Source organism: Gorilla gorilla, chromosome 2 (assembly GCF_029281585.2).
Source record: "Gorilla gorilla gorilla isolate KB3781 chromosome 2, NHGRI_mGorGor1-v2.1_pri, whole genome shotgun sequence".
NCBI classification, from domain to species: Eukaryota; Metazoa; Chordata; class Mammalia; order Primates; family Hominidae; genus Gorilla; species Gorilla gorilla.
The window spans coordinates 68,463,926-68,491,925 of NC_086017.1; the positions used below are offsets into that span (position 1 = coordinate 68,463,926).

The 28,000-nt window shown below is 50.7% G+C and overlaps 1 protein-coding gene and 1 long non-coding RNA gene across 2 annotated transcripts in view; one reads left to right on the plus strand and one right to left on the minus strand.

The window, feature by feature from the left end:
* The first annotated feature begins 402 nt into the window (after positions 1-402).
* Positions 403-27,792, plus strand: LOC134758058 (uncharacterized). Its single transcript, XR_010132834.1, has 4 exons — positions 403-523; positions 1,054-1,317; positions 25,883-26,004; positions 27,406-27,792. It is a non-coding gene; the product is annotated as an uncharacterized lncRNA (long non-coding RNA).
* The window catches only part of FAM3D (FAM3 metabolism regulating signaling molecule D), a 32,408-nt gene continuing 32,038 nt past the window's right edge, over positions 27,631-28,000 (minus strand). Inside the window, exon 10 of the mRNA XM_063703875.1 lies at positions 27,631-27,720. Within this exon, the coding sequence (XP_063559945.1) occupies positions 27,631-27,720 (90 nt within the window). The remainder of the gene's footprint in view (positions 27,721-28,000) is intronic.

Consider the following 28,000-nt stretch of genomic DNA (forward strand, 5'->3'; position numbering starts at 1 on the left):
GCAGGAGAGAAACCTGTTTAAGTGAGCTTAATCCAGTCTGTTGGACCTGAAACTCTCGGCTCACCTAACACTTATTAAAGTCTTGTGGAACACACTGGAAAATGTTGGACCACAGAGTACAGGCTAAAGTTTCTATCTGAATTCCAGCCCTTCTACATTTCAGTCTACTCTCAATTTCCTTTCTTGTGACTTCTTGTCAACAGACCAACCCCCACCCCCAATACCTATTTCTCCCTCCAGCCTTCACACTCTTCTAGTTTAAGAATGAGATAATCTTGTAGCTGCTGGGAGTTTCCATGAAGGGGGACTGGCCCAGGAATGAGGTCAACCAGAGAAAAGTAGAGCCCTGAGAGAGGGACTAGGTCCTGAAGACTTCATTTAAGACGCAGGATCCAGCCTTGCTTGATGTCATTACTCCTAGACTTTCACATACAAGAGCCAAAAAATTGTCTTTTCTTCCCCCTTAACCCAGGGCTCCTGCAACCAAAAGAACACTTGACTGTGGCATCTTTCCAACCTCCTGGTAAGTTTTCTGAGATTGGGCACTATGTCCTGTCCATTTCTATTCCCTCTCTGGTTTTTACACAGCATGGTACCAAGGGTTGGGGGTCAAATGTCTTGAGCCAGTGTTCCATGAGGCTCCCTTTCCTTGGTCCAGGATATGCCACGATGTTTGTAACATGGAGCTAACTTTGCAGTTGCCAACCTAGAGTGGAGTTTTCTCCTGGAGGGTGAGGGTGAGGATGTTGTTGAGGAAAGGGGAGCTGGCTGTGGTGGGAAGAGTGTGGGTGTGGGAGACAGACCCCTAGGTGGCCTCCATGACTCTCACCCCTGTGCTGACCCTTTGGTGTGGTTCTCTACCTCTCCAGAGTGGAGGGTGGGTGGGAGCTATTTTAACAATAGAATATGGCAAAGGTGAGGGTGTGTCACTCCCATGATCATGCTAGATGGATTTGTATATGTGCATGTATGTGTGTATATGTGTGCATGTACATGTGACTCTGTCCTGCTAGCATACACTAACAAGAGATTCTCCTTGCTGGCTCAATGAAGTTAGCAGCTAGGTAAGGTGCCCCCATGGCAAGGAGCTGCGGGCAGCCTCAAGAAACTGGGTGGCCTCTTAGGACCTGAGGGCAGCCTCCAACAAGCAAGCAGCAAACCTCTGGGGCCTTCTGTTCTACAACTGCAAGGAAGTAAATTCTGCCAACAGCCTGAATGAGCACGGAAGTGAACTCTTTCTCAGTCGAGCCTCTGAATGAGAACACAGCTCAACTCATGCCTTGACTGCAGCTTGTGAGAGTCTGAGAAGAGGACCAGGTAAGCGGTACCCAGACTCCTGCCAAGGAAAACTGTGATATGTGTGTGGTTTTCAGCCACTGATTTTGTGGTCACTTGTTATGCAGCAATAGAAAACCAAACCAACAGACTTTGAAGAATGAAAGACTTGGGTTTGATTTCTGCTCTACTTACCAGTTGTGTGACCTTGCATGAGTCACATCACCACACTGAGCTCCAGTTTTCTCATCTACAAATGGGTGCAGACTTGGGAGAATTAGAGATGATAAATAGAAAGCACCTAACATGGGGCCTGGCACAGAGTAGGTGCTCAATAAATAGTAGTTAAGAGTTACCCTGATTTTTAATTTTCGTCATTCATTTTTCTAAATTTTCAATAATGATCATGAATTACCTTGATAAACAGAAAGAACAATTTTGCTTAAAATAAGAAGGAAATGGACTTGTCTAAGGTCACATAGCTAGTCAGCAGTAGAGCCAAATGAGAGATCCTAAGCCTCCTAGGCCAGACCTTTTCCCAGAACAACTCCTTCCTTATCTATGGAATAACAATAACAGCAACAGCAACAATTACCCTAAGAGCCAGGCAGCTCCCCTGGACCAAACCTGCAAGGTGGTATAGTTATCCCCATTTTACAGATGGGGAAGCTGGGGCCAAAGTCCCACAGCTGGCAAGTGGCAGAGCTGGGATTTGCCTTCTGGAGCTGGAAGAAACCACCTAGTCCACAACATCCAAACTTGGCCTGGATTCTCCTTCCCCAGACCCCCTTGGAGGTGGCATGGGGGACACCTGGGCTTTCTGGAATGAGGCAAAGGCAAGGAAATCAGCAGTGAGACCTCGCCCAGATCCCATTACGCCACGCGAGATCGCGTTTCCCCTGTTCTGGTGCCATAAGCAGGGCAGAGGAGCGGGCAGGCAGCCACTTTCCTGGTTATTCAAGTAGAAAATTACAGGTGCCCAAAATAGCCTGGGCATTCTTTTATTAATGAATAAGCAGTGAGTCGGCAGAGCTGGAATGGGGCTTTGCATGCATCTCTTTCCCCTGGCCACCTTCCTGAGATCTGCAGGGACCCTTGGCTCTCAGAGGGGACTTTCTCAGGAGTTGGGGGAGCTGGCAGGATTGGGGTGGGAGCATTTTCAGGGCCTGGTCATGGGAAAGGGGAAAAGGAGGCCCCATGATGCAGGAGCTGGAAATGGCCCCAGTGCTGAGGGATGGGGTTCCCAGCAGATGCAGGTGAAGAGATGGCAGGTATAGGTCCATCCCAGCCACTCTCTTCTGGCTGTGTGGTCTTGGGCAAATGGCGTAATGTGTCTGGGCCTTCATTTCTTTTTCTGTAAAATGAGGTAAATCATAAATCTACAGAAACGTTTGTTTTCTACTGACCATAAAATTAATTGTAGACAATGTAGACAATGCTCACTGTAGACAATGTAGAAAGTGGAAACAAATACAAAAGTGATCATGATATCTCCCCTCCTCACCCCATTGTCCCTTCCTCAATTAAGATAATTAGCATTAATGGTTGGTATTTATTTTTCTAGTCTTCTTCTTATACACATATGAAAAAATGGCTGGTACAGCTTAGTGCCTGAGCTGCTGTGCTCTAAAAATGGAACCATCACTTACAGTCAACAAATATTAGTCAGTCAACAAACACTGTGAGCACTTCCCTAGGCCCTAGGGTGGCATGGAGGAAGGTTTCCCCCAACATCTCCCACAGCCTCTTTTTGTTTTTCAAGCCCTCTGGCAATGACTTCGCTGAGTCCTCAGAGCCACCTAGGGGGTCGTGGAGGAGGGAAAGTCATTTTTTGGGTTCCTCACATGGATATGGGACCAAAGTCGGGGCCCAGAATCCCCCCATGAGGCCATCTGTGACCTCTTCCTACAGCAGGTCTTGTACACATGGGTTGGCCTAGGCATGGCTTCTTGACCCCTGTCTCCTCCCTAGAGGGTCGGGGCAGGAGGCAGCTGTTCTCTTCTGGGGTTATTTCTTGGCTGGTTAATATGTAAAGTGCTTAGAATGGCACTTGGCATACAGTGTGCAGGAAGTGCACATTACTGACAAGATGGCCAGCACATCATGATCATTACTAGTTGCAGATAGGCCGTGTGAGGCCATTCCCTTCTGGAGACTGATTTGTAATGGACCTGAGGAGACAGCAGCTGAATCACGTGCAGGATAGAAATGACAACAGCACCAATGACAACCACTTCCATCTACCAGATACAGCACCACAGGCCAGGCATCATGCTGAGTCATCTCATTACCCACGCACAATCACCAGACTAAATGGGGGTTACTAAATGGGGGTTGCCTTTCATAGATGAGGAAACCGAGGCTCAGAGATGGTAAGTAACTCTCCCAAGGCCACACGGCTGGCAAGTGGCATCCCAGGTTTGTCTCATGCCGGACCCCTTACCCCCATCCATGAGGCTGAGCCTGCAGGGATGACGAAGGCCCTGCCCCTGAGAAGCTCGCTGTCAGTGGTAGAGTCCAAATTTGGAACTTGACCCTGAATATCCTGGATTTGCTGAGGGATAGAGAAAGAAGGCTGTGGGCTCTGCCTTGGTATAGATCTCTACCCTGACACTTCCTAGCTCTGTCACCCTCTTAACTTCTCCATGCCTAAGTTTCTCATCTGAGAAATGGGGATAACAAAAGTGTTGCTGAGAAGATGAAATGAGATAACTGAAGCTGCTTGCATAGGTGGTGTATAGTAAGTGCTCAGTAAATCCATCTGTTAAAAGCTTTATCACTGATATTCCCAGAGGAATTCTCAAATTTCCAAGGGCCACCCTCTTCCACCTGAGTGGATGGGTGAAGCAGTGGCTGGTTAACCTCAAGGAAACTCTGGTCACTCTTCTGGCATTTGACTTGGCTGCTTCACGCCAGATAATGCTGCCTCTGGTCTGGGCTGCTGCAGACATAAGCCCTGATGTGATTTGGCTGTGTCCCCACCCAAATCTCATCTTGAATTGTAGTTCCCATAATCCACGTGGAAAGGGACCCGGCAGGAGTTGATTGGATCATGGGGGCTGTTACCCCTATGCTGTTCTCATGATAGTGAGTGAGTTCTCACGAGATCTGAGGGTTTTATTAGGGACTTTTCTCCCTTTGCTCGGCACTTCTCCTCCATGTCACCTTGTGAAGAAAGTGCCTTTCTTTCCCTTTGCCTTCTGCCATGACTGTAAGTTTCCTGAGGCCTCCCCAGCCATATGGAACTGTGAGTCAATTAAACCTGTTTTCTTTATAAATTTCCCCGTCTCGGGTATCTCTTCATAGCAGCATGAGAATGAACTAATACAAGCTCCAATGTGCAAGGAGGCCCTGCCCAGGGGCCCCCAACACCAGCTCCATCCCCTTCACTCCCCACTCCCAGTCTAAGATCAGCAGAATCTTGACAACTGGCCCTGTATTCCCAGAGAGGGTGTCATTATGAACAGGTGGGGGTGTCACTGGTGTGGCTTCAGCAGGATCAGCCCAGCCAGTGTGATGTTTGCCCAACCTGGATGGCTCCTCTAATCAGGCAGATACTGTTGATGTTCTGCATCATCTGTTCATGGGCAGGTCCCTGATGGAAACTCAGCCCAGGGAGCCTTGACAACTTGGTTGAGAGCAGCTGGGGAAATGCTGCTTCAGGGATTGCTTCCTGGGTTCTGGGAACCCCACCCACTGCACTGGGCAGTGACACCTGGGCAAGTGGGTGGCTCAGAGAGAGAAAGAGTTCTGGGACGGCTGCCTGGGTCTGATTCCTGGGTTCCCCATTGACCTGCTGTGTGGCCTTCACAAGGCACCTGACTTCTCTGAGCTGTTTCTCTTCCGTAAAATGGGGATAACAGTAGTGCCGACTTCACTGGGTTGTTGTAGGATGGTGCACGTAAAGTATTTGGATAGAGCTCTGCACATAGTAATTACTAACTAAATGGTAAATTATTTTCTGAAATGAAATTGTTTGTTGCCAAACTGCTCTGGGTGAGAATGAAGACAGGGAGGAGATGAGTCACACACTGCAGATTGTGGTTTTTTTTTTTCTTCTTTTTTTCATAGCAGTAGGTTCTTAACTCTGGGAAACCAGCTTCCTTAAGGATCTGACAAGGCCATGTTCTCTCTCTCTTTGGAAAGTCTACATGTCCTCACATACACATAGCATTTTGCATCCAACTTCATAGAAACCCACCCATGATCCTAAAAGTAAAATCTATCCCAAAGAAAGAATAAAGGATGCGCACCAAAATATATCTACTAAGATGTGAAGGAATGAAAACAACCTAAATATCCAAAAATCAGGGATTGGTCAAAAAAACTGTGGCATGTTGGTATCAGTGGAATGCTATGTACCCATGAAAAATATCTTGGGCTGGGTGCAGTGGCTCACACTTCTAATCCCAGCACTTTGGGAGGCTGATGGGGGCAGATCACTTGCACCCAGGAGTTGGAGACGAGCCTAGGCAACATCGTGATAACTCGTCTCTACAAAATATAGAAAAATTAGCCAGGCCTGGTGGCACATACCTGTAATACTAGCTACTTGGGAGGCTGAGGTGGGAGGATCACTTGAGCCAGGGAGGTCGAGGCTGAAGTGAGCCATGATCACACCACTGCACTCCAGCCTGGATGACAGAGAGAGACCCTGAAAGAAAAAAAGGACCCAGGTAACCAGATGGAGGGGTGAAAATCTGCACAGACTCATGCCACAGTGTCACAGTGGTTATACTTGCTGATTTTTCTACAATAATAATGTATTATTTGAGAAATAAATAAATGAGAAAAGTTTGAAAAATGACAGAGCTAAGTTCACTTTTTAAAATAATAAAAATAAAGTTATTGTGGAAAGTATTGGAAAATAAAGAGAAAAAATCAAATCACCTCTCATCACCCCCCCCCTTGCCTGTTATCAGTCATCTTTATGCACAGTTTGGAGTCATGTTTATTTTTATTGTACCAGCAGCCATGTGGGTCTCTTCCTTTCTAGGAGGCAACTCTAGTTGACTCTCCACTCCCACACTGCGGGAATTGACGGCGCACAGGGAACAGTTTCTACTGCTGTCCTTCCCGTTACCTCCTCCAATGGGGCTTCAGTCACCACCTCTCTGGAAGGTGATGATGGTCAGCAGCTCCATATCGCCAGCCGTGACTCTGCCCTGAAATCTAGCCCAAGGGAGCCAACTGCCTGTTTTGTCAGGTAACACCGACAAAAATAGCAGCCATTTGTTGAGCTCACACTATGTGTCAAGGACTGTGCTCAGTAGATTCTATTACTGATCTATTTTATAGATGAGGAAACTGAGGCTGAGAGATCAAGGAGGTGGCCAAGGTTACAGAGCTAGTGAGATGGGGAGCAGGAGTCAAACTGTGGGTTGTCTGACTTCACTGCCCAGGCTTCTCATGCTGTGCTAGAGCTGACTCCAGTGAGCTGACCTCAGCCCTCCCGTGCCAAGATCCTTGGCCTGGTTCCTCTGACTTCATCAACCTCTGCCCCCTGTGTCCTCTCTCTTACAGCACTCACCCCTCGTCCTGCCCTGCCCAGCCCCTGCCTGCTGCTCTGGCCTGACCAACTTGCTCTCAGTGCCCTGAGTGCCAGCAAGGCCTCTCTCCTCTGGCCTTTGTGTAAGCAGATCTTTCTACCTAGAACACTGTTGCCCTCTTCTTTGCCTGGCTTCTTCCTTCAGGACTCTGCTTAGATGGCACCTCCTCCAGGAAACCTTCCCTGATATTCCCCTCCCTAGGATTGGGTACCCTAGGGCCATATCTCCCAGGGAGGGGTGAGTCTTGGGGAGGCTCAACCCTCCCAAGTGCTCAGCTTCCCACAGCTGCCAAATCCTTGCCCTGGGATGGTGGAGACTGATGAGCAGGAGGCAGAAGGCGGAAGTCCAGCCCTTACGGCCTGTCCAATGTCTATACGTTACATCTGCCTCAGACAGCCTTCTGGCTCTGGCTCCTGCAGGTGCCACAACTCCCTGCAGCCTGCTGTACCTGGGAAGTGCCAGTGGGCTGGACCGGATCAGCATCAGTCACTAGGGGAAGTCAGTCTCTCTCTAGTATTCACCTGGCTGAGCCTGGATGGGATATCCCTGGAAAAACTGCCGCTGAAACTTTCCACTGACTCTGGCCTGGCTCTGGCTCCAGAGGAAAGAGAGCCCGTAGCCATTTCAGGGTTGAGCCCATTAGCCATGCTGTCCCAGGCCAGACTCACAGAGAGGAGGTGTCAGTGGGATGTGGCTAAAAAGAATTTCTGTGCCGCCAGGTCCTGGCTGTGGAATTTCGGATTCCTGCTTAGGGTTTTTTTGTTTTTTGTTTTTTGCATCTATGTTATGAGTGAATTGGCCTGTAATTTACTTTTCTTTCATTGTCCTTGTTTAATTTTGATATCAGTTATTTTATTATTATAAAATGAAGCAGGAAGTGTTCCCTCATTTTCTATTGTCTAGAAGACTCTGCCTGAACCCAAACTGATGAATTCCTCTAAAGTTTAAAAGAACTCACCTATAAAACTGCTGTACTGATAGTAACTGATGATTCAATTTCTTATCTTTCTTTCTTTCTTTTTTTTTTTTTTTGAGATGCAGTTTTGCTCTTCTCGCTCAGGCTAGAGTGTGGTGGCATGATCTCGGCTCAGGGCAAACTCCGCCTCCTGGGTTCAAGCGATTCTCTTTCCTCAGCCTCCCAAGTATCTGGGATTACAGGTGCCTGCCACCATGCCTGGCTAATTTTTGTATTTTTAGTAGAGACAGGGTTTTGCCATGTTGGCCAGGCTGGTCTTGAACTCCTGACGTCAAGTGATCCACCCACCTTGGCCTCCCAAAGTGCTGGGATTACAGGTGAGAGCCACCACACTGGGACGATTCAATTTCTTTAACTGTTACTAACTCACTCTGTTGCCCAGGCTGGGGAGTGCAATGGCACGATCTCGGCTCACTGCAACCTCTGCCTCCCGGGTTCAAGCGATTCTACCACCTCAGTCAGCCTCCTGAGTAGCTGGGATTACAGGCGCACACTACCACTTCTGGCTGGTTTTTGTATTTTTAGTAGAGATGGGGTTTCACTAGGTTGGCCAGGCTGGTTTTGAGCTCCTGACCTCAAGTGATCTGCCCACCTTGCCCTCCCAAAGTGCTGAGATTACAGGCGTGAGCCACCACGTCTGGCCCAAGCCAATAGGATTTTTGTTCAACAATATTTTCTAGATGTTTCTTAAAGCCAACTACATCATTCTCTATTACATTTTTAAAGGAACCGACTTTTGGCCATCTTCAGTATCATGTATTTTTATTCTTTAATTTTGGTTCTTATTTTAATTTTTTCATGACTTTTACATTCTTTGGATTGTTTCTGTTGTTCTTTTTACCAACTTCATAACTTTGATGTTTAGCTCAGTAAGTCTCAGTCTTCTTTTCAATGTGCATTTAAAACTATAACCTTCTTCTTAAGGACCATTTTAGCTGCTTCCTCCAAGTTTCAATATATAGTATTTTCATTGTCATTTGAATCTAAAGATTTTCTTGTGCCCTTACAGAGACAACATGCTGATGGGGAAAGCTAGATTTGAGACAGTTAAACAACCAAAGAAGGTAATTTCAGATGGTGGTAAGCTCTGTGAAGGAACTGCAGGACTTGGGACCAAGATGGGGGGATTTTAGCTGGGGGGAAGATAGAGAAGGCCAGGCACAGTGGCTTATGCCTGTAATCCCAGCACTTTGGGAGGCTGAGGTGTGTGGATTCCTTGAGCCCAGAAGTTGGAGACCAGCCTGGGCAACATGGTGAGACACTGTCTCTACAAAAATTACAAAAATTAGCTGGGCATGGTAGTGTGTGCCTGTAATCCCAGCTACTCAGGAGGCTGAGGTGGGAGGATCACTTGAGCCCTAAAGGCAGAGGTCGCAATGAGCCAAGATTTTGCCACTGCACTCCAGCCTGGGTGACAGAGCCAGACCCTGTCTCAAAAAAAAAAAAAAAAAAGGACTTGTCTCTGAGCTGAAACCAGAAGGAGTCAATCATGAGGAGACCTAGGGAAAGGTGCACAGGTGGAGGGAACAGTGGAGACAAAAGCTCTGAGGTGGGGAAGAGATTGGGCTGTCAGAGATACCTGTGGAGCCCAGTGTGTATGGAGTAGGAAGCCCAGAGCACTATCAGCCAGGGCCTGTGGTGTTCCTTGTAACAGCTCTTGAAGGGTTTTACCGGAGAGAAGAGAGGATCAGATTCAGAATTAAAGTAGCTCATTCTGGCTCTGCCATATGGGAATGCACTGCAGCTGGACAGGAGCTACATTGGACTTGAGGCCCCAGGAGAGCAGCTGGCAGAGGATGGCTGGGTCTCAGCCAGAGGAATGTAGAACTTCAGGTGCCCAAGAAGAATGTCCACCAAGTACAGAGGTCCAGGGGGCCAGGCGTTATTGTTATGGGTTGAATTGTATCCCCCAAAAGGAATGTTGAGGTCCTAGCTCCTACCTGTGAATGTGACTTTATTTCCAAATGTAGATTTGGAAAGCAGATGTAGTCAAGTTAAGATGAGGTCATTAGGGTAGACCCTAATCGAATCTGACTGGTGTCCTTATAAGAGGAGAACACCCCCCACCCCCCCGCACCACGTGATGACAAGGGCAGAACACCATGGATTGCAGGCAACACCAAAAGCTAAGAGAAGGGCATGGAACAGATCCTCTGAGAGCCTTCTGAGAAGCACGCCCTGCCAACACCCTGATTTCAGCTTCTAGCCTCCAGAACTGTGTGAGAATAAACTGTTGTTTTCAGCTCCCCAGTTTCTTTTTTTTTTCTTTCTTTTTTTTCTTTTCTTTCTTTCTTTTTTTTTTTTTTAGGCAGAGTCTTGCTCTGTCACCCAGGCTGGAGTGCAGTGGCACGATCTCGGCTCACTGCAAGCTCTGCCTCCCGGGTTCAAGTGATTCTCCTGCCTCAGCCTCCCGAATAGCTGGGACTACAGGCACACACCACCACACCCAGCTAACTTTTTGTATTTTTATAGAGACGGGGTTTCACTGTGTTAGCCAGGATGGTCTCAATCTCTTGACCTCGTGATCCTCCTGCCTTGGCCTCCCAAAGTGCTGGGATTACAGGCGTGAGCCACCGTGCCTGGCCTCGGCTACCCAGTTTCTGATCGTTTGTTATGGCCGCCCCAGGAAACTCCTGTGTCACTTCACAGTGCCTGCATGTGATGGCAGAGTCAGCATGGGACCTTCACAGATGCTGGCCGGTTCAGGGCCTGCAGGTCTCAATGGCAGGCCTCTTCCTGAACATGCACCACATCATACAACTCAGAATGACCCCTACCTGTTCCCAGAGCTCAGGTGGGTGGAGAAAAATCCCCGGATGGTCCCTCAAAAGGACAGACACTGCCCCATTTCTGGCTGAGCTCCTGCAGGTTCTAGGTGTGACATCATCCCTATGGGACACCTCAGGCCCCGTCCTGAGCTTCCTGAGGAGCCGGATGTCACCTAGACCAAGCCAGGCTCTTCCAGCTTCCCTGTGGCAGCCTCTGTCATCTTAGATTTTAGATGAAAAAGAAAGTTCCAGCTCCTTGCCTTTCTCTCCACCCCAGGCCCTGAGATCTGATCTCTCACTTACACAAAGCCCCTTGTTTATGTTAGTTTGGGAGACACAGTGTTCTGAAAGCCGATCCCTGGGGCCCAGGGAGGGAGCTGCGTTTTTGGGTTTCTGCCTGCGAGAAAACCGGCTTTTGATTTGGCCCCTCTTGCACCACCTCCAAACCCTTTCAAGATAGAAATTAAATTCTCCTGAACTCTAGGCCCCTCTTCAGTGCTACTCCCAGGGGAGTGGAGCCACTACCTACTATTAACTCTGCCTTGCACAAGGTGAAGATTTATTCTGGCTTGACATGAACAGCTTCAGTCCTGATGCTTGAAAAACAAGATGAACAGCTTCAATCCTGACGCTTGAAAAACAAGTCCATGAGAACATGGGCTGTGGAGCCAGAAGTATCCAAGTTCAAGTCCCAGCTCTGGCACTTGTTGGCTCTGTGATCTTGAGACGTGAACTCAACCTCTTTGAGTCGCGCGTCTGCTTTGGTGAAATGGGGACATCGATACCTTTGTGGCTGGGTTTGTGGTGAGGATTCCATGGAAGTTCAATTATTAGAAGGCATTCTTATTTATCTTCAGGAAGTGCCCATTTTGCAGATGAGAAGGACTGAGTGAGGCTCAAGGGGGTAGGCCCAGGTTGGCTGTGTTGTGCAAGGTTTCTGTAAGGCCTTGGCTTTTGGTGCATGTGGAGGAATCTGAACACTAGCCTGCTTTTGCACAGTGTTATCTTGTCTGAGCCCTTCATGGCTGTGAAATGGGGAAAACTACCCATGCCAGGCTGCTCAGAGAAGCCAGTGATGCTGCACACATGAGGCCCTGGCTCTGCACCTGGGGTAGAATTGGCCCTCCGAAGAATGACTGTTGCTGCCCTCTCTTTTTCTCTCCTGCCTCACTTTACCCTAAACCAGTGGGCAGCACAGCTACCTTCTCTGCTTTGACATGGAGCCCAGCGTGGGAGCCCAGAGAGGGAGGCCATCTTGCCCAGGGTCCCTCATTCAGGGCCTCTGAGGCGAATATTTTATTCTTATTCATGAACGAGGAAGATTGGATTAGGAGGAGGTGGACTAAGATTAAAGTGGATTTAAAAAGAATTAAAATAATTTCCTTCTCTCTACTGCCTTGGAAATGAGATTTGGCCCCAAGGCCCGAGGATGGGGGGAAGGTGGCCATCTTGGGCCCCCTGTGACCTCTTCCTCTCTTGAGGTCTTAGAACATCTGGGAGTGAAGAAGGGCCCAGGTGGGCACCTGGAGGGTGGTGTTGGGGAAGGGGGTGAAGTCAGGGGGACAGGTTTGGGGTTTCTTCAATTCTGTTTCTGGGGGATTTTCTCTTTGTGTTTTGCCTCTTGTATCTTTGTCTCTGTGTCTCTGTCTTTCTCTCTTATCTCTATTTTGAATAGTGAGCAAAAGAAAGAAGAGAGAAAAAAAGAATGTTCTCCTTGATCAAAGAGTCTGAGGCAGAAACATAGTTGTGATTTTTTTTTCCTTGAGACAAGATCTTATTCTGTCACCCAGGTTGGAGTGCAGTGGTGCTACCATGGCTTACTGCAGCCTTGACCTCCTGGGCTCAAGGAATCCTCCTGCTTCAGCCTCCTGAGTAGCTGGGACTACAGGTGCACCACCATGCCCAGCTAATTAATTTTTCTTTTTTTGTAGTGATGGGTCTCGCTATTTTGCCCAGGCTGGTCCTGAATTCCTGGGCTCAAGTGATCCTCCCACCTTGGCCTCCCAAACTGTTGGGATTACAGGCCATGAGCCACTGTACCAGAACTTTACATAGCTGTTTTTTGAGAGGAGAGGATGGCATGGCAGGGTAAGTGCAGGATAGGTGGGAGAAGTTAACGTGCCACCGAACCAAATCTGTGGCAGTCCCTAACCCCAGAACCAGGAATCTGGGGGCCCCTACGAGGCTGAAGAGGGCTGGAAAACCAAGAAGTTCTTTCAGTTCCTGGGACATGCCGCAGCCTCTCATACCTCCAGGCCTTGGCAGATGCTGTTGCCTGCTGGAAACCTCTCCCCGCCTCCTGACCTGATTAACCCTTCTTCGTCTTTTACCTCTCGGCCTTGTGGGTCCCCCTTCAGTGCCCCAGGTCCTATCTGCTTCTCTCATCGTAGTACCCAGCACCTGCTCTGTCACTGGGGATGGCTTATTTCTCTCCCATGGGGCTGTGCACCCCAAGGGTGAGCCTAAGTCCCATTCACTCATCTATCTCCAGTGCCTGGGTCCCTATGCCCAGTCAACATTTGTTGAATAAATGATGAACAAGCCATGAGGGATTTTGCATTTGGCCAGGAAGTTGTGCAGGTGGAAAGTGTGTGTAAATGTGTGTATGTGTGTGTGGTGGGGAGGTGGAGGCAGGGTGGGGAATGTGAGAATTTGGATCAGAGCCTTAGAGACATTGGAGGGGAAGGAGGGACATGTGGGGGAAACTGAGGGATTCAGTCTCTGTCCCTCCCCCCAGCCTGAGGTTCTGCATGGATCCTTCCATAAGATTGGCCTTCAACTCAGGGAAGCTTTTGGGAAATCAGCCTCCCTCTCTCCTGCCCTCCCTTCCTTAATTAATTAATGGAGCACCTTCTATGTCACAATGGTAAACCAAAAATCAAACGGCCTCCCTTCCCTCATGGATAAATCACAGAACTAAACATGAAATCACAGAGTGGTCAGCGTGGAGGAGAGACCAGAGAGCTCTGTGAGTGTGATGGGGTTTGCCCTAGTCCGGGGAAGTGGGGAGAGTGATGGTGTCATGGGGTCCCTGAGGAACTTGACCCCCTTCTAATATCTCTGACCTTCCCAGCCACCCCTGGTAATCCTACGGGCTTGGCAAAACCTGTAGGCCTGGTAATGCACATGTGGTTCTGAGACAAGCTTGTCCTGTTCTTGTCCGCTTATCTAAGCCCCTCACCCCGTATAGATATTTGAGATCCACTCAGGGAAGGCTTCATGGAAGAAGTCTCGGCTGAGCCGGTATCTTTTTTCCTTTCTTTCTCCTTTGATTCCTTCTCCCTCCTAAGCTGGGCTTCCAGCCATAAGACAGGATGGGGAAAGTTTTAGTCTTGGAAGAGGCGGCTCCAGGGCTGTGAGGGATGACGCTGTGGAATGACGGAGCAGCACTCCTCCTGGGGAGACCCAGCCAGCACCTGGGCGCATGGCTCCACTGGTAGAGGGTGGGCCGGATGTCCCACTAACCCGTTCTCTTGTTGCCTTTGTGCAGTGCCCAACCTGTACACCTGTTTGAAGCAGCCCTGGGCATTCAAACCTTGAACCCAGCTTGGGGAAGGACAAGGACAGATGGAAATAAAAGCCCCATTAGGAGGCCTTGGAGAGCAGGAAAACTGTGCCCTTTCCTGCCTCCAAAGGTCACTCTGCCTGTCTTCAAATGCCCTTTTTGGCTGCAGCCAGTCCAGTCCCCACTCCTCCTCTACACTCACCTTCTGCCCCTGGACTTCCCCAGGGGAGAAATGTCAACTCTAACTTTTTCAGGAGTTTCAGCCCAGGCCATTCTGAAGGTGGGAGTGAAGGAGGTGGCGGCATGGTTCCCAGGGAAGGGGAGGACAGTATATTTACCAGTTTGCTGAGGCTGGGGAGGAAATCATTCAGGGACTTTCAAGTCTAGCGGGTAAATAGATAGAGTAAAAGGGGAGCCCGGAACTAAATGACAAATTTTAGCGCTTGGGAAACCATGCTCACAACCCCAGCATACGTGTTTGCGCCTGACCAGAGCCCTCAGGAATGTGGCCTCCCATGCACAGATGTCACCTTGGCTGGCACTAAGGACTGGGGCCAGCTTTCTGGGGTTGTGACCTGTGCAGCTGCACAGGGCTCTGAGCTCAGAAGGGCCCTGTGCTTGGTTTAATGCTCTGCTGTTGCTGTCTTGAGATTCTTAATGATTTTTGAACAAGGGACCCCACATTTTCATTTTGCACTGAGACTTGCTATGGACAAAGTGACAAGCTCATTTTTACCATGGTTCGGAGGGCACTGGGAATCATTTAATGCAAACCTCTCTGTTCCCAGATGGGGACACTGAGACCCAAGGGCAAGCATGCATCCAGGCACTTCAAGAACTTTCTCATTTAGTTCTCACACTGATAATACTAAAGTGGGTACTATTTTTATCCCCATTTTAGGGATGAGGAAAGCAAAGCTTAAACATCACCCAGAGAGTGAGTGCTAGAGGCTCCACTTGGCCCCAGGCCTCTTCTCCCTGAGTCTGGATGCTTTCCAAACATCTGCATAATGGGGGTTGCAGGGTGGTGGGGAGAACTTGAGCTCAGGATGCAATGTGCCTGGCCTGCCCAAGAGAGTGCTGCCTGGCTAGGCACAGCTCAGTGCAACACTAGCCCTGCCACTTCCTTACTGGTGACCTCTGAGCCTCAGTGTCTTGACCTATGACATGGGCATGAGAATATTAGCCCTTTCATGGGGCATTTGTGAGAATTATATGCCTAGTTCAGTGTCAGGTGGGGGAGAGGTCTTGGGAATTGCACTGAGGCCCAGGCAAGTAATGACTGGAATTGGCATGAAGGGCAGAGCAGCTTTGAGTGGTTCCCACCCATGAAGTGGGTACAGCGGCCTCTACTTTGCTGGGCTGTGGATGTGCTGGAGGGACAGCATGAAAAAGCATTTAGGGCTGGGCTCACACCTGTAATCCCAGCACTTTGGGAGGCCGAGGTGGGTGGATCACTTGAGGTCAGGAGTTCGAGACCAGCCTGGCCAACATGACAAAACCGCATCTCTACTAAAAATACAAAAAAATTAGCTGGGCGTGGTGATGCACACCTGTAATCTCAGTTACTCGGGAGACTGAGGCAGGAGAATCACTTTAATCTGGGAGGTGGGGGTTGTTGTGAGCTGAGATTGTGCCACTGCACTCCAACCTGGGTGACAGGGTGAGACTCTGTACTCCCCCCGCTCCCCAGAAGAAAGCATTTAGCATAGTGGCTGCTGGTGGGGTTGGAGCTCGACAATTGACATTCCTCTTCTTCCTCATCTTCCCTCATCTTCCCTCATTTTCCCTCACACCTTGGGATGGAATATCTGTCAGTGCAATTGGAATTCAATTCACATGCTGTCAGAGACTTACAAGAGCAGGTGGGGCAAGCCCTCGGGCTGGAATGCAGAGAAGTGTTGGCGGTGGATAGAAATCAGGAGGGCAATACAGGCAGGCAAATGGAGTGAGCAAAGGTGGAGAGGCTGGAATGATCCCGGAGACCAGGGCCCAGTGGGGAGGCTGCTGGGCAGGAGGGGGGCTCTGCCTTTGTTGGGGGGGATATTTTTTCCTCACCCCCATGAGCTCCTGACACATTTCTCCTCTTGTCCTTGAGCCTCCCACTCTGGGCCCAGGAGTCCTTTGGGAACCCAGCTGTGGAGTCCCAATAGCACCCAGGAGTGAGGTGCAAGGCCCCTTTCTCCTCAGAGAAGCTGTCTGAGGCGGTGGGCAGAGTCAGGGTGATGGGATGGCATGCTGTGAGCGTCTCCTGATGAGGTCCTCACACGTCACTGTGCTGGGCGCAATGAGCTGGAATCCTCTGCTGGGCTTGGCGGCCCTGAGCACCAGGCAGGCCCATCCATTATCGGCGGGGAAAATTGTTCAGGGAGCCAGCAGGGCCCAGCCAGATGTGTACCTTCTGGGCTCTGATAGAATGAACACACCCTTTCAGGCCATTCATCAAATTTAGCCATAGTGTTTCTATTTTTTTCCCCTTTTGTTTCAGTCAAGGCAACTTTCTCTTAATGAAGATGAATGCAAAGCGATGAGTGTCTTGGTAAACAACAGGGTCAGAGGACAGGACTCTTTCAGGGCCACAAAAAACCTGGGTGGTGTTGGGTTTGGAGAAATGTTTTACAGAATGAAAGCCAAGTGTCCAAACCTCCAGGGGGCTATGCTGCCGCCTCCTGCCCTGCAGAAGCTCCACCTGCAGCCTCTAGAGCAGCAGCAACAGGACCACGTGCCATTCCCTGAGCACCCACTGAGTGCTGGGCACCTCGCCCCAGCCTGCTATGGAAGGTAAATCATCATGCTGCTTGACAGCTGAGGAAACTGAGGCTCAGAGGGGTCAAATGAGATGCCCCGACTGGGGCTTCAGGTGGGATGTGAGCACTGTTGTGTTTCCACCTTCAGAAGCGCTGGCAGTGGGGTTTGCTGTTTGAGAGGCCAGGCTCTTAGGGCAGCCTGGGTCAAATGTTAACTCCACCCTTACTAGCTGGGTGACCCTGAGCCTCTTGCTTAACCTCTCCATGTCTCTGGATTTCTGGGTGATAAAACTCTCCACGTCCAAGAGCTGTTTGAAGACTGAATGAGCAAATTGGTGCAGAAGCGGCAGTGCATGGGAGCCGTGCTCAGGAACATTTTCCATTTAGCAGCCTCTTTAAGGGTGGCATTACGGTCACAGCCTGGGGAGCTGGACTTGTGCAGGGGCAGCCTCTGGAAGCTTGTGGTTGTGTCCTCTATCCTGGGCAAGGGCACTGGCCACTGCTGACTGGGGTGGAGGACAGCGTGCCCACACTCTGTTGGTGTCTACGAACTGGCTGGTGTCTGAGGCCCATGGAAGGTGCTTTTCTTGAACCCATTGCTGCCGCAGGACCTGTGGCCTTGCTGTGTAATGCAAGGGCTTAAAACGTGGCTCCCATCGAGACATCTGGGTTGAACTCACCTCTCTGGTATCAATGCTTGCCCAATGAGTCAAATGTTGAAGTTTCTGGAATGTTCCAAACAGTGTTAGAGGGATTGCTTCTGTGTGTTAAAATATCTTCTTGCAAAAACCCTGATAGAGGCCAGGGTACCCACCTTGGTGCCCTTGATAGGGGCAGATTTAAAAAAATGCCAAGTCCAAGGGAAGGTCAGGCCCTGCCTAAGAAGAACAGAAACAACAATGTCTGTGTTTTGACTCCTGGCCCAGTGGTCTATCTGTCACACCCTCGACCCTTTCAGTGTTCTTCCATTCTTTCTGCACACCCCAGAGCTGGAGAGAACTCTGTCTCTCCTCCTGGGGGGCCATTACAATGAAATGTCCAGCACCCTCCCTTCCACTGAGTAACAGCCATGCCATTGGGAGACAGATCTGTGGCTCCAAGGGTGGGCTCTGGTTGGCCTTAACCAACCACGTGATCCCTTCCATCCCCTGCCAGTGTGGGTTTAGGATTCTAGGCAAAGCCTATACCCCTGACATTCCCCAGGGGACAAAGGTGACTTCACCTAAAAGCAAAGTCCAGACCTTGCCTAAGAGGAATAGAAGCAACAACGTTGTGTTTTGACTTCTGGCCCAGGGGTCATGTGCCCAGTCACCTCTGCTTCAACTTTCACACACTCAACTATTTTTTGCCTGCCTACTAGTCTCCGCAACTGACAGGGACGGCCTCAAGGGCAGGGGCTGTGTCTCTTCACCCTTGGCTCCAGCTCCACATAGGCCCTGGCATGGGGTAGCAGGTGCCTGCCTGATCAACAGCCTTCTGTGGGAGGTTGGGGTGGGGCTGAGGAAGATGCTGTGGACAGAGCTATGGACCAGGAAGGGTGGGATGGGCTGGGTTGTTTGGAGTCAAGCAGAATGGGGTCGAAATCCTACCCAATAAAAATGAGAAATAAATATAAAACTTTAAACAAACCCCACCCCCCACTCTGGCAAGTGACTGAACGGACCCCCTCTTGGCCAAGGAGACCCCAGAGAAATCTTGAAAACCAGGTTTCTGGCCATGACGGGATGGGAGGTCGCACGTGCCCCGTAGTGCGCCATCCCTTGATAACCTCTGTTATTCTAATTCCCTAAGAGCTAAACAGAAACAGGCCTTTTCAAAAGACTCCTTGCTGATTTCAACCAACTGCCCCTCCCTTTTGTAGTTTTAACACAAAAACCAACCAGCATTCTTTCTTGATAAGAGACCACCAATCATGGAGCAGTTCTAGCCAGTCTGCAGAGGATGCACAGTGAGGGTTTTCATGCCCTCTGCTTCACCTTTGACATCAGAGGGCTGAAAACTCCACCCTCAGATCACACTAAGGCCAACATTTTTTTGTACCTGGGGCCTGTAAGAGGCATGAAGCTCAACTGTGCATACAGATGTTTCTCCTTTCATAAATATTCATGACCACCCCACAGCTTATTGAATATGTATATTTGGCCATGCTGCTCAGCATAAATTTCTATTCCCTTTGCCTCTTCCTCAAAGTGTCAGTTTCTGGATTCTGGCCAGAGGCCATGCTTCCCAGCCTCTCGGAATGGCCACCCTGCAGGCTGCAACCCTTTATGAGAAATAAAGCTCCTCTTTCCAAATTAACAACAATAACAGTACCCTGCTCTTTCCCCCACTAGCTGCATGACCCTGGCTAAGAGATTACTTCTTCCTTGAGTTTCTCAACCTTGATGGAACAGGTCATCACTGGTTGTCTGAGGATCAGAGTCTCCTGTTTATCGGGGAGCCTCTGGGCTTGGGGTAGCGCACTGAGCACTTCACAGGCATCATCTTGTTGAACTTCCCACGAAGTAGGTACCAGCCCTCTTTTATAAACAAGAAGCTGAGGTCCAGAGGGGTTCAGGTCATCGCCACAGTAGGTGGGTGGTGGAGCTGGGACACGGCAGCCTGTCTATGCCACTGGGATGGCAGTACCGGGTCGTTGTGGGTGGAGAGCAGTGAGCACGTAGGACAATCCCGAGAGCTGGTGAGTAAATGCAGGCCCCTCTTTGCCCCTAAGAGGCTGATCCAGGAGGTCTGATGGGCCGTGAGAAAGTGACTATTTCACAAGCTCCCTCCTACTCCCCATCCCAGGATGCTGACGCAGGGGTCCGCAGAGCACATTTCCAGAAACACTTCTTAGGCAATGCTGTCTACAAACCCCCAGCTGAGAGCTCAGGCTTAGAAGGTGAGGGATAATAACATGAATAGAGTTCTGATAATAATGGAGCAAAGCCTCTACACAGTGCCAGGCAGTGTTCTAAACACTTTCACTCATTTAATTTTCACAATGATTTTCCAAGGTAGTGATTATTATTGGCCCTATTTTACAGGTGAGGAAATAAGGTACAGAAAGCTTAAATAACTTGCCTATTGCCCTACAACTGGTAACAGCTGGTTAGCTAACTTTATAATAATAATTTTAAGATCTTTCCCCTGTATCCACCTGCGTCAGACACTCTCCTGGGGTATGGGGAAGGGGTACCCAGGGAGCTTTTACTCAGGGAAGTAGAGATGTGTGTGGTTAAGACCAGGGAGCCAGAGAGATTTGGCTGCCCCCAAGTCTGTCCTAGAGATGGAGAGATAGGACACTGGTTCTTCCCTGAGCCCTTGCCTGCTTTCTAGATGCAAGTCTTGGCTGTGAGTTCCAGGGGGAGGGCTGGTGGGCACTGCCGGCTGAAGCTGCAGGGTAGGTGGGTCGGGGCTCCCACTTGCTAGGTCCAGTCTCCCTTCCCATGTCCAGGGCCCCAACAGGACACTTAGGGGTTCCTACCTTCTTCCCCTGGGCTGCTCCCATGGCACGAAGTGGACACCAGGCCTGGGTGGGCTGCAGGGGCCAGGCTGGGGTCCTCCCTGCTGGTGTTGATCTCAGGAGCCAGGACCCAAGGGGCTCCCGGGGCCAGGGCCCCCTGTCCTCTTGCGGCTCATTCTCCCAGGCACAAAGGCGGCTTTCACAGCTGCTCCTAAGCCCGGAGCGCCTCAGACAGGCTTAGGGCGATTGATCCTGACAGAGGGGCCAGTGTCCCCAGGCGGCTTCTATGCCCTTCTTGGGTCCCTGCAGCTCCTCACCTCCCAGAACACTGCCTCTCTCAGGAAGGGAAATTGAGGCAGCTGGGAAATGAGGGAAGACGTGGGGCAGTCCTCTCATCACACACCGGTAGCTCAGGCGTGGCGGGTGACCTCTGGCTGGCCCAGCGGGCAGGACTTGGCCTTCTCGCCTTGCTGGGCACCGCTCAGCCGACAGGGCCAGACAGTGGAGGTCATGGGCTGGCTGAGGTGCAGAGCTCTGGGAGAGCTGCGTGGGGATGTCAGCTTCAGCTGGACAGCCCCATTAATAATAGACCTTTGAAGATGCTTGGGGTCCGGGGCTTTCCCACAGCAGAAACTCTGAGAGCAGACTCCTTCATTCAGCTGGGCGGCAGGCTGCCTGGGAGGGCTGGAGGGCCACTGGTCTGGGCCCAGGCCAAGAAAATATCTGAAGGCCGGATTCCAGGCCTGGGGCCAAGTTCTCAAAGCGCCCCCGGCAGTCACTCTCCTCCTCATTTGCCAGCCCCGTCCTTCTCCGTGATGCCAGCTTGTGGCAGAGGTTAAGGCTAAAGAGACCTTGGGCTTGAACTGTAGCTCTGTCCCTGATAGTTGTGTGGCCTTGGCACGATGTCGTGTGTGTGTGTGTGTGTGTGTGTGTGTGTGTGTTTGTGAAGCACTCATACTGCAGAGCTAAATGGGGTAAGGTGTGTGTATACAGCTGAAGCCATCGTTTTGCGAAAGCATAAATAAGAGCATGTTGCTCCGTTTTATCTGTCACTTCACCAAAGGTGGGGTAAGAGTTGCCCCCACTGCATGGGGCTGTGGGGATGTGCAGAGCATCTGGTGAGCAACAATTCCTCAGAGAAGTTAGGTGCTGCTGCTATCATGCTGCTAATAACACAAATGATATCCACTGCCCACTGGAAAGTCCCGAATAACCAGTTCACTAAGAACAACACCCTTTCCCAAGAGGTGGGGGGGTTGGGGAGACCTTGCCACCCTTTCCTTTCCTCTAGCACGATGCCTGGCACACAGTAGGTGCCTGCAACACATACACAGATGACTTACGGAATGGCAGCTGGTGGAGGGTCAAGAATTAGGCATTCTAGATCCAGCCTTGCCAACAGAACGGAACACCCCATGGTCTGCAAGTTCTGATTGATGGTCTTGCTAGGACCTCATTTCCTTCTCCTCCCTCTCCCTGGTAGTTTCTGGGTCACAGCACATTTCCCCCCTTCTCAGGTCCTTTGCATTTGCTATTCTCTCTGTGTGGAATGTTCCCTCCCCCACTTCCCCTCCACTCCCCATATTTTGATCTTTGCATGATTCTATCCTTTTTGTCCTTCAGGCTCCTCAGAGAAGCTTTCTCCGATGCCTTGTGCAAAGCAGTTCCCAGGCTCTCTGTTTATTACTTTGTTGTAGCACTCATCAGCAACTGAAATGATATGACTTCTGTGTTTATTGTCTGTCTCCTCTGCCATTTCTCTGGAATGGCAGTTCCACAAAGGCCAGGGCCTGGTCTGTCCTGCTCCTCAGTTTACCCCGAGTCTAGAGCAATATTAGTGGAAGAATCCATGATGGAGGATTAAATGAAATAGTCTAAGTATGTCGAGTGCTTAACACAGTCCTGACTCATCAAAAGTGCTCGCTTCATGGCACCGCTTAATACTGTTGTTATTGTTGTTACTGTATTTCCTCTGATACCCGTGACCCTTCCAGCCAAGCAAACATGTGGCTTCTTCCTTCTGCCCCTTCCCTTGGGTTCAGCCCCCGCCTTCCTCGGCTGCTCCCCACTCCTTTTCTCCCTGTTCCAGTCGTGGCCTGATTACAGTTTCGGATTTCCTGCAGAAAGGAGAGAGTCCACAAAATTGTAAAGGGAAATGACTAAATTGTCCGTCAGATGGAGCAATAAAAACGCTGTAAGTCAACACTGAAGATCAAACTCCTTTGGCAACCATCCCATAATTATCCACCAGCTTGACTCTTGGTGGGGTGGGAGGAAAGAAAATGATTTTTATGCATTTATTAATTTTTTCCATCTGTTTGGAGCCCTGCTGAAATGTGGCTTAGTGCTGCAGTGAAAGCCTGGTTGACAGAGCCTGTGATTGGGCTCTGAAGTCCAGTCCCTGGCAGGATAACGGCCCAAAATGCAACATTCAGGCCACATGGCATTGGTAGGAGGAATGGGGGTGGAGGCCCCAGAGCCCAGCACCATGCCTGGCACAGAGGATGTACTTGGAATACGTGAACAGATGATTTATGAGGTGACAGCTGGTGGTGGAGGACCAAGGAGCAGGTGTTCTAGATCCATCTTTGCCCTATCTCCCTCTGTGGCTGGGCACATCCCTTAGACTCTCTTTCTCCATCTAAAACATGAGAGTAAACATGTGTTCCTTCTTGACCCACAACCTTATAGAAGGAAGTAAGGCTTACAAAGTGTGAGGGGGGCTTTGGGTTTTAAAAAGAGGAGTTCTAAATCCCTTGAACCCAGTTCCTCTCCATCTCTTCCAAAGCAATGAAGGCAGGTGTTGAGAATGCTAACTCTGAGGTTCTGTGCAATCTTCAAAAGTCTTCAGAGGCATTCAGGAGCAGGGCAGGAGGGGGAGGAGAAAAAGGGGAAGGGAGGAAGAGAGGAGGAGAAGGAGGATGGGAGAAACACTGTTTACCTGAGAGTAGGTTTAGGGCAAACGTATCTGTTTCGTGTAATGTTGGAGACAGACTGGAATTCCAGCCCTTATTCTGAGCCTCCTTATCTATGTGACTTTGGACAAGTCACTTGACCTCTCTGAGCCTCATCTTCCTTTTGTGTAAAACAGGATAACAATGGTTCCCACCCCGTGGATGAGGGGGCTATGAGGATGAAATGAGGTAATTCATGTAAAGCTCTGAGCAGAACGTCTGGAGAACTGCAATTCTCTGTAGAAGTGAGGTGCTGCAATTGTTACACTATCAGCAAGGCCGAAGATAAGTCGGCCCATTGGGAAGTCCCAGATAACGAGTTCATTAGGCGCAACAGCCTTTCCCGAATTGGGTGTGTGGGGAGACCTTGCCACCCTTCCCTTTCTAGCTTGTGCCGCCACCTACTGGTGAGGACCAGAATTACAGCTTCTGGAAAGCTCTCTCCATGACCCCACCCCTCACAGCCCCATCCTCACTCCTGGGATGGGTGGGAGGCACATTGGCAGGGAGTGGGGAGGCAAATCCAAGCCCCCAGTTCTGAGGCCACGATTAGCTTACAGAGATTCCTGAAGGCTTGTCGACCCCAGTGAGAAAATGTGTCCCAAGTCTTATCCATTTCACTTTCTGATGATCCCTGGGACAGGCCCCTGGTCCGGGCCATCACCCTCTATTCCTGGATGATATGGCAGCCTCCTCACTGGCCTCCCTTCCTCCACTCCTTCCCACAGCAGCAAGGAATTTTCAAAACATGCAGATCTGGTCACCTTGCCCCCCAGCTTAAATCTCCCAGTGTGTCCCCTGCCCTGGGACAAAGTCCAAGCCCTCTGCCCAGCTCACAAGGCCCCTCGGGCTCTCACCTCCCACTCAGCCCTGTTACCCATCCTCTGCCCCTTCCAGGCCTTGTTCGTGCTGTTCCCTGGCCTGACATGCTATTCCCTCCCTTCTTTGCCTGGTGAGCTCCTACACACTCCTGAGGGCTCAGCATGGGTGCTGCTTCCTCCAGGATGCCTTCCTGGATCCCCCAAGGCTGGGGCAGGGGTCCTGCAGTCTTTCCCCTTACCAAGCCATGTCGCCTCTGGATTTGTATCCCCTGCTAGACTGAGTGGGAACGGTGCTGGGTTTTCTTCACTGCAGTATCCCCAAGCCTGCCGGACTCTTGATGCATATCCGGTTTGCTTAGTGATGAAAATCTTGGCAATAAAGACCCAACTCTCTACAGCTCGAGCTGACCTGGGGGTCCCTATAGTGGCCACAATGTCCTGAAAATGATGTTGAGAGTCTGACAGGTGTTTGCCACTTTTGTGACACCCACCCAAGGGAGGCCTAGTGTGGCTGGCTCGAGAATGCAGTCTCCTTGGTGGGTTATGGGGGTACAACGATGGCTACTTGGGCTTATCTTCTGACTTATTCTGGGCATCTGAGGATATGTCCCTTGAGGCCTACACCTTGTCAAGGAGTGGGAGGCTGGAGGGGGGCATGATCCCTAATCTTTGCCTCGTGTTCCCTGGTGTGGAACAGCACGTTGCCTCTTCCATGGGCTCCACATGGCAGCGGCAAGTGCAGCTCCCCCACCCTGAGCTCTTTCTCCTTGAGAACTGATCCCTTTTATGACAACAATTCCTGCAGACCTGGAGGTCTTATCTCCCAGCCCAGGCTCAGGCTCAGTCCCATCCAGCTGGCCATGCCCACCGCCTCTCTTAGGATGGGTCCCCCAGGATCCCACTTTGGGATAGGGATTTTTGTGTAGGTGATTTGTTAAGGACTGGCCCCTGGGGACACTGGTAAGGGAGTGGAGGAGCAGGATGGGAAAGGGGAAGGAGGTAAGCAAAGGGACACTTTCAGGCAAAGTCCCAGCTCCCGCCTGATCCCTCTGGGAATCCTGGAGTGTAAATTGCACCTCGTGGTCGTTGTCATGCCCCAAAATAAAGAGCTGGCCTTTCACGTTCCCACACCTGCCAGTCATTAGCTAAGGACCATCCTGGGGTGGTGTACACACCCCCAGCTTCCTGGTCTGTCTTCTTTGCACTTGTGCTCAAAGAATGTATGAGTAGCCCAAGGGCAATTCTCCAAAGAAGCGTTCAGACTGACCATTAGTAACAAAATCTGGGAAAGGGCACCTGGGACGCTTCCCTGCATTCTCTGATTGAGCCAATTGACATGTTCTCAGTCTTCTTTGAAGTGTTGTGCAGTGCAGTTTCTGGAAAAGTCCATGTGTCTTCTCTTCAACGAGGCAGCTACCCCGTGTCTTAAAATAGTGGCCACTGCCAAGAGCCCTCTGCCTAGCCCTGGTCCCTGCTCATGAGCTCATTTTGGAGGTCTTTATATGTTCTTTAAAATTTTTACAAGGTACTCCTGCTTGTTGTAAAGTGAAATTTCCGAGCTCTCAAAGGTGTTTATGGTCATCATGAAAATTTCCTGCCACCTTCATTCCCAGAGCAGGTTTCTGGGCAGATGTTTTTTCCAGGTAGTCTACTGATGTGGTTGGAAGTGGTTATTCAGGCCTGCCAGCATGCTCCCGCTTTCATCTGTGAGCGTGAGCTGGGGTGGGTTGGGCAGGGAGTGACAGAATTGACAGGATGTCTGGATGGGCACCTTCTGACTTCCTCAGCCAACCCTGAGCACGGCTCCCCCAAGGCTCTTTGAATTTTTTTTTTTTTTTTTAGATGGAGTCTCGCTCTGTCACCCAGGCTGGAGTGCAGTGGTGCAATCTCGGCTCACTGCAATCCCCGCCTCCCAGGTTCAAGCGATTCTCCTGCCTCAGCCTCCCAAGTAGCTGGGATTACAGGTCAGTGCCACCATACCTGGCTAACTTTTATATGCTGGCCAGGCTGGTCTTAAACTCCTGGCCTCAGGTGATCCGCCCACCTCGGCCTCCCAAAGTGCTGGGGTTATAGGCGTGAGCCACCACACCTGGCCTGGACCTTGATTTTGATATCACTGCAATTGTAGCCCATGTCCCACCTGCCATGGCCCCTGGTGGAAAGTTCACACACACTATTGTCTCTACCCCAGGCTATCTTGGCACATTTGAAGTGCTCCCTGGCCCCAGGACTTGGGAGCTGTGAGTCTCAGACCACTGGTGGGCATCTGTGCTTGGGCAGAGCGTTTCTTCTCCATGAGGTGTAGTGTCCCCAGCACATGTTCCAGGAGGCTGAGTAGCAATGCTTTCTGTCCCCACGACCTCCTTTCAAGACTTAGTCTAGAGCCTGGGAACTGGGCCCTTCTCAGAAACCTCAGGCAGGTCTTGACACCGTATTCCTTGGGCCTTCCCATTTCATTGTGCTCCTGCAGCCTGCCAGCAGCTGGCATTGCCATCTCTTGGCTGGGGGCTTGCTGTGAAGCCACAGAGGGCCACTCTTCCCTAGGCAGGGCAGACAAGAAGCACCTAGGAATTCATATCATCCCCAACACCAGAAGCCCTCAACAAACCACTAGTGGGAGTCGGTGTGTAAATACCCCAGCTCCCTCACTCACGGGTGGAGTATCTCCAAGGTGCATGTTCTACCCCGATTCCTAGAGCTTTGGGGGGGAGTCAGCTCCAGTCCCCACAGGGGTAGCTGGGTTGAAACCATACCCTTCACTGGCTGCCTTCCCCTCCTTCCCTTCGCCATCTCACTTCCCTACTTCTCTATTGGTGTTTCCCACAATCACCTCCCAAATATACTGGCTGACCTTGAGTCCTTGTCTCAGGGTCCGCTCCTGGGGCAGAGACAGCCCGGCTGCCTTCCCTGAAGCCTGCAGCACAGCCTGGCGGCTCCTTCCAGCCAGGTTCAGGTCTGCCCCTCCTCTCCCTCTCCTGCTCTGGACTTGCTCCAGCTCTCCTTCAGACAGAGGGTGATGACAGTATTTCTTGCATCCTGTCCCTAGCTCCCTCTGTTCCCGTCCATCCCACATGTTATGCAGGAACTGAGGATTCTCTCAGGCCCATGGGAAATCCCACAAACACAGCTCCCTCCCAGCTGCCTAAGGGGGAGCCTGAAGCTGTCACAGACCTGTCTGAACCCATGGCCCATGCTGAGTCTGGAGCAGTTCAATCCCAGGGAGAAACGTGGCCACTGGAGTGGTCAGAAAGCTCATTCAAAACCAGCAAAAATAAAATTTAATTGGGCTCAAGTCTGGGCAGTTTGTCCTTCCTCAGGACCAGCTGTCAGCAGTCCCTGACGAAAGCACCCCGTTCTCTCCACAGACAGCTGGTTCCAGAAGGACCCTCTGAGGCTGGTCTTCCGGGTAGGATGTGCTGTGGGAGGATGTGCTGTTTCCGAGGAGGAGAGGCACGACACAGCGTGCAAGGACCTGCAGCACCTTCCACGCAGCACCCCCTGCTCCTCCTCCTCAGCCCCTGCCGGGTTCTGACTCCTAAGTCAGGCAGGAGCTTCTTCAGGCACCTGGCTCAGGAAGAGCCACAGCCACCCTAAAATGGCTTCTGGGGCATGCAGCCCTCCATCTCCAGCAGCTCTGGCCATCCCTCGTATTTGTTTGTGTCTGGGCTGTTCTTTAAGAACTAGAGAGAGAGAAGACAGAGAAATATAGGCAGTGAGTGAGGCTGTTCAGAACTCACGCCCGCATGGACACTGTGCTCTAAACCTAAATGGGGGTGTGGGATGTTATTAACCCACTTCACAGATGGGGAAACTGAGGCTCAGAGAGGGGATGCAACTTGCTCAAGGTCTCAGAGATGGGATCAGAGCCCAGTTAACTGCTCTCACGCCCTGAAGGGTAACCAGTTGTTGGAGAGATCTGGCCCCTCCCCACAAATTCTCTGTGTCCCTCTAGGATACCTC